Source organism: Aythya fuligula, chromosome 10 (assembly GCF_009819795.1).
Source record: "Aythya fuligula isolate bAytFul2 chromosome 10, bAytFul2.pri, whole genome shotgun sequence".
NCBI lineage: Eukaryota > Metazoa > Chordata > Aves > Anseriformes > Anatidae > Aythya > Aythya fuligula.
The window spans coordinates 1784357-1791046 of NC_045568.1; the positions used below are offsets into that span (position 1 = coordinate 1784357).

The window sequence follows — 6690 nt, forward strand, 5'->3', positions numbered from 1 at the left end:
CACAGTAACACACTACTCAGACACCAGTACTTAGGTATTGATATGTAAATATGCAGTTCACAAAGAACCAGATTACACAAATCTGTATCTAGAATAGAGGTTAACAAACTACACATACTAAAAGCACAAAAGATATCACAATTGAGAGTTCAGATTGTGTTAAACACACACACAATGAAAAAAAAAAAAAAAAAGAAAATCCCACTTATTATCAGTCTTCTGAAATTACTCAGCTTAATATATGACCTACTCTACTGTTACTAGCTTCATACACATCTTTACTATACAATCAAAAACGATCTCATCTCCCCAGTTTCCAAACAGCTTATACATTAACTTTTAGCACATACCTGTAACTACCTGACTTCATTCTCCCTCATATATGCCTTCAGGGAGGCAAGCCAGATGTTTTTTTATTTCCATTGCCAACTTTCAAAATGCCTCCTCCTGTGTTTCATCAAGAGCAGGTACACTGCTGCACTGCTGCTGTTGTCCTCTGAACTTCCCAGCATCAGGCAGGCAGACTGAAAGCATGAGTGAGGGTCACAGAGTGACATAGGTATAGCAACAACTGTGACATAACAAAACCCCCCCCACGACCTGCCCTGCCCTTTGTCAGGGAGTAGCTGCTCAGAGCAGGATGCTCGGGCAGTGCAAACACCAGAAAATAGTTTAGACCAGAGCTTATGTCCCTACCTGCTGTCCCAGCCACACCATAAACTGCAAATGCACATGAATAAACATCTTCCTCTTCTGTACTCCATTCCCAAACCAAGGATGGCCCAATGGATAATATGGATAAATGGATAATGCTTGACAATGCTATGCTACCATAGATTTTTAACCACATCTTCTGAATCTCACATTTTCATGTATAAAGTTAAAATATGTATATAAATAAATAAATAATGCATATTTGAGCATTTAGAAATAGTTATTAACACTAACATTTTCATGTACCATTTTATGCAGTGGTTACTTATTTTTACTACTGTTAAGTACCTGGATATGCTTTCATGGAAAAATATATAATAGGAATAAACATGCACTGGTAATCTGAATTTAAAATAAGTATGTCTTTAATTTCATTCACCAAAACTACTTTTCACATAGTTTCTATTGTACTTATATAATTTTAGAGCACTGAGATAACAATATAATGAAATAAACCGAGACAATCTCCAATGTAATTTTACTTTTTTTTTTAATAACTGAAGAAGCACATACGTAGTTAAACATCGTATGAGATATATACATATATATATATATATATATTTTTTTTTAATTTGGAAAACAAAACCCACAATGTTCCTCTCTGCTGAATTAACACATTCCCTTTGAAAGATAATCCATTAAAAATAAAACTGAATTGTTCAAACTGTTATTGGATGAATTGCAGGACAGCATCAACTGCATACAGCGTATGAGTTCAGGTAGAATAACTACTTGATCTTATTCACATTCATTATTATGTTTCTGTCTAAACCACAGCGGAAGGCTCGGACTTTGATATCTGTTTTTATACAAGCAAGAGTCATTTTGTGTGTATTTTCAGTACATCATAAAATTTACAATACCTCTTTTATCTCAATTTATTGCCACTAATTTCCCATTGCCATTCTCCGTGTTTTTGTTTTCCTCTTGGCAAATCTTCTAACTACAGCTTGTGCAACAGTTCTCCAAACATAAGACAATTTGGTATTCTGTCTGAAAGAGTACTAGGAAAAAAAAAATGTATATTTGTTAAAATTATTTAAAAGCAAAACTATATTATTTTCACATTTTAGCATATAAATAAAAGGGTATACTTTTGTCATATACTTTCCTTAAGTAGCTATTTTCCTATTATTTGACAATACCTTTTTAAAGTAATCCTTTCACTTTCCATATAAACTTAGTATTTATGCAACAATATCACCTAACACATTGTACCAAATCTACAATGCATTCTGTAGTTTAAACTTATACCAATACACCTTTCCTTCTTTTTATTGTTCCATGTAGCTGGTTTCCCTGAGACTCCAAAAACAACATTTCAAAGACTTACTGAGTGAATGCCTGTTTTTCTTATACACCTACAGTCTGTTCTGCGAGTTCTAAGCTGAAACTTTACTATTATTTGGAAAAAAAAAAAAAAATCATACTTAATGAAGAAAAAGGACAAATGCTGTCCCAGAATAATTTCAACATACACTCTGCATTTGTGCACACTTACTCTGTGCACTAACTCTGAAGCCCCCACTATTTCTGAACACCGTTGTACTACCCCGTTTATTGAGTGACAGATTACCTAGGTATGAGGGATAATTATTTTTTTTTTTTAAGTGTTCCTGTAATACACAATAAATGTTTGTTCATTGTCTTTTGTATTATAAAACAAGGAGTTCTGTTTGAGGAACGGGAGTTGTGAAAACTCCCTGCTGAAGTAAGGAGCTGTATAATGTTTGGCTAGACACTATGAAAATTCTTTTGCTTAATGTAACAAAAAGAGAACCCCCTCCCCTTCTCTCCTTCTGCATCTCAGTTGCCTCTTTTGTTCAAAGACCCTGCTGCAAAGCTCATGTAACCATCTCCTGATAAGTTGCTAAACTAGTGTATCAACATCCTGCCTTCCTGTCTCACGCTGGGCCAACATGACCAAATAAAAAAAGAAGTTGAACCACAACGCGGAGGAAGACTACGGCCTTCATCTTCACGACCACCAGAGGGACAGAGATGACCCCCTAGCAACAGTGCGCGCAGTCGCAGAATATACCAGGATGTGCTGCGTAATCCCGGAATTACCAAGATATAAAAAGGGACCCTGGTGGGGGTGAGGTGCGTGCCGTTGGCGGAGCCGAGACTCCCCGGCCGCCCAGCGCTGTTTTGCTTGCTGTTGCTTACTCAATAAATTCCTTTCTATTATTAATGCAATGCTCTCTGAAAATTAATTAAGGGGGCAACTTATAACATTCCTACAGATACTTTTCCTTCACAACTGCTTTCAGTCATTAGCAAGGGTTTATTTCTGGAAGGTGGAACTTGTGTAAACATCTGTCAATTGCAAACAATTTCTCTGCTGTGGGACAACTACATTGCCAAAGACATACCGCACTGCAGTTTCAAATTCAGACACCACCTTTGCATTAAGGGGATTAGCAAAGGGCTTTAACTTGTAGTTACCAGGAAAAGGCCCGTCATGTTAAGGCAGTGTTAAAAGTATTTTATCTAAGTGCGTGTTTTTCTTACTGCTGTCTCCCAGCAGAATCGCATGTGCTTCCTCTACATGTTTACAGAAGAGGAGAAAGGGAAGGCATTACGTTAAATTAGCTTTCAGTTACCTCAGATTTTACACGCATGAACTCTCCATGAGAAGAAATGCCAGCCACTATTTGCTGGGCTTTATAAAAACGAAATCAATTCAAACAAACACTTAACTCTGGTCTGAGAGTTAACATCAGCACGACGGGAATATACATCGGCCAGTATAGGGCCGGTACCGGGACCATACACCCGCCCCACACCGGCCCTGTTCCAGGTACCACGACCTACGGCCTCCGCGCCGGTGCCCTCAGGGCTGGCAAGAGGCAGAATGGGCACCACCACGGTCCGGAGGCTACCGAGAACTACTAAAATCGCGTGTATTTCGTGAAAGCGGTCCTGGTGCGCTACTAATTACGGCTGGGGGTCGTGAGCGTGACACACGCTGAGAGGCGAAGCACCGCCCGCCGTGAGGCAGCGGCCGCCCTCGGCACCTCCCGCTGCCGCGCTGACGGACGCGGCGCGTCCCCAGAACAACGACCGGCCCCGCCGCAGGCCCCGCCGCAGCCCCCGCCCCGTTCCCTTCGGCCTCGTCAGCCCTCAGCGCGGAGCCGCCCTCAGCGCCCTATGCGCCTCCCGGCCGCGCATGCTCGGCGGCAGGGGCCGGCGGCGGGGCGGCGGCGGGCGCCATGGTGTACATCTCCAACGGTGAGCGGCGCGGCCGGGACTCCCCACGGCGGCGAGGGGCCGCTGAGGGTCTCCTCCGTCACGGCACGGCCCTCGGCGTGGGTTTAATGGGGAAGAAGAAGGGCGAAACGCTGCACGGCGAAGGGGAGATGGCGTTGATCGGCCCGGCCCTCTGCGCTGTCCAGACGCAGTGTCCGTGTGGCAGCGACAGCCCGGCTGTTCCCGTGTTCTGTCCATAAACCATTACGCATGTCGTGTGGCAGCCTGGGTGTAAATGCTGCGCTCCGTGGACGGGGCTTTATGTAACGCGCTGCGCGGCGTCACTTACTAAACGTCGCTGAATGTTTTTTGTCATGACAGGACAAGTGCTGGATAACCAGAGTCGGGCTCCTTGGAGTTTGTCATCTATAACAGATTTCTTCTGGTCAATAGCAGATTTTGTGGTTCTGTTGTAAGTAAAAATTAATTCTTCTAATCAACAGTGTTTTAGATTTGTCATAGATAGATGGCACTAAGTACTATAGGCAACACAATGCAACAGAAGTATTGGATTTATTCTTTAACATCCCATATTTACTGCCTTCAAAACATGTGTGAGTGTTCTAATATGACAACATGGCCGTGGTTGTTAAGCACTTTGAAATATGTAATAAAAACTACATGGAATCTGGTGCTAACATAGTAGCAGGTCAAATGAGTTTTTGATTTTTTTCCAGTTTTATACTGAAAAAAAAGAAAATGTGTATTCTTGTTAAATATCTAGTTTCTAATAGCTGATCAAATTGAGATATTACTTGGAGAACTTTTACTGGTAAGGATAGTTTCTGTCTGCATGAAAATAATCACACAGTGGTAAGACCTAGATTGAGGCCGGTAAAGAAACAAAGAGTTCTTTTGATGTCTTCAACAGTCCATTATTTCAGTTATAGGCTTACATTTTATGCATTCCTTGCACTTTATTTAGCACAAAAGTAATTTTATTAGTTTTAAATATTTGAAAATTGGGTTTGAGTTGTATTGCAATTTGGAATTACTTCAGATTTTATCTTCCCATAGAGAAGAAGATGGCAAAAATTAACAATAACTTTAACAGAACTTTGTTCCTGACACTACTGTTTTTTCTTATCTTCTTAACTTCCAAAAATACAAAGTTGTATCTAACAGTCAGTTCAACTGAATTCCTCCTGTTTTATTTTCAGTTTCCAGAGCATTATTCAACCAGATCTGAGAAGAAGAGGCTACACATCCTCCTACTTAGGACACAATGATGGAAGAGGGTATTTTTCATATTATCAATAGTTCTCATTTTTTTCCCCTTCTTAGACAACTGTCATTCAGATTCAAATGTATTCAGACTACAGTTGTGATTTGTGTTGGATCAGTCATGTCAGAGGACTAAAATGTGTTTTGTTTTTTTTTTTTTGTCTGCAGCATTTTGTCTGAAACTTGTTGATAACAATACTTAGTTTTGAATAGCTGTAATAACAGCTTAGTCTAACTAATTTTTCAAGGCTGCGTAATCAGCAATATGTATCTTCAAAATTCTTATTTTGTTAGACTTCCTAAAATTAAGTGTTAGACTACATGAAATCAGTCATTTCATGTATTAGATGGCCTTTCCTTTTTGTAGAGCTGTGTAAAAGCATTGGTTAGTGGTAGCTTTGTCTTATGCCTCTAGCTTTCTCTTATGTCTGTAATTACTTGAGTAATTAGAACAGTTTGTGTATGAGAAGTTTTATGAAAGTGTTGAATTTTTTGTTACAGCTTTTCACTTGAAACCAAACAACTTTTCTAGCATCTCTAATTTTGTCCCTACTTTACAGTAATTTCAGTGTTTTTATATTTCTAGTTGTACAATGGAATGTTTACTAAATACATTTTGTTTTCTTTTTAGGCATCCAGGAAATCCTCGCCGTAGAATGGGTCGAATAAATCACTGGGGCGGAGGCCCCAATCCACCACCAATGGCTGGAGGTGGATGAGGAAGGTAATTCCAAATATATATCCTGCTTTGAACATTTTTTAAAAATCCAGGAGATAACAGTGATAATCAGAGCTTAAGGTAGAATTGAGTGCTTTGTCCTACTTTTGTAAAAGTTAACAGGAAGAGAATCCAAGTGGTTAGACACTTCATTAAGGGAGTGGGGGGGAGTGTGTGTGAAGGGGTATGGTATAAAGTTTTGGCTCAGAAATGATGAGCTTCTACTTAAGTGTTGAACAGCTATTAGAACACATCTGATAAAAAATGATATGGAACTCTTTATTGGTTGCTAATACAAAGTCTCATCCAGATCAGTAGTAACTGAAACTTTGCATTTCTAATGGTTATCATATGACAGGTGAGATTTTTTGTTTAAAGGGGATGCTTTTTGTAATTCAAAATCTGCAGTGTCTTTTATTCACTAGGCTGAGCGGATTTTCATCTAACACTGCATGTATATATAGTATGGTTTAATTTACTTTAGGGCTTAAGAAAACAGCTCTTTTCATGAATTCTCCCTTGTTACCATAATAAAAGATACAAGAAAAACACATATGCAGGTGATCAATACTAAGAAGCCTTGTAGTAAAAGTTCATACTCAAGAAATAAACAAAACCAACCATGCATACTCGTCCTTCAGTTCTGTCCCAAAAAGGGATAAGTGACTCTCCATGATCCTTTTTTCATCTGTTTTTTTCATTTGACTAGCTATGAGGCCAGCAAAGCCAAGGGGGAAGGCTTTTGTGTGATAACAATGATGTGTAATCTGAGGAAGAGAATT

The 6690-nt window shown here is 39.6% G+C and overlaps 1 protein-coding gene across 1 annotated transcript; it reads left to right on the forward strand.

Annotated features, from left to right (window-relative positions):
• Window positions 1-3880: 3880 nt before the first annotated feature.
• SELENOK (selenoprotein K) lies at window positions 3881-5918 on the forward strand. The gene is made up of 4 exons (XM_032194044.1): window positions 3881-3948; window positions 4288-4378; window positions 5127-5204; window positions 5822-5918. Exons 1-4 carry the CDS (start codon window positions 3930-3932, stop codon window positions 5916-5918), a joined length of 285 nt encoding a protein of 94 aa, XP_032049935.1. The 5' UTR covers window positions 3881-3929.
• Window positions 5919-6690: the final 772 nt, after the last annotated feature.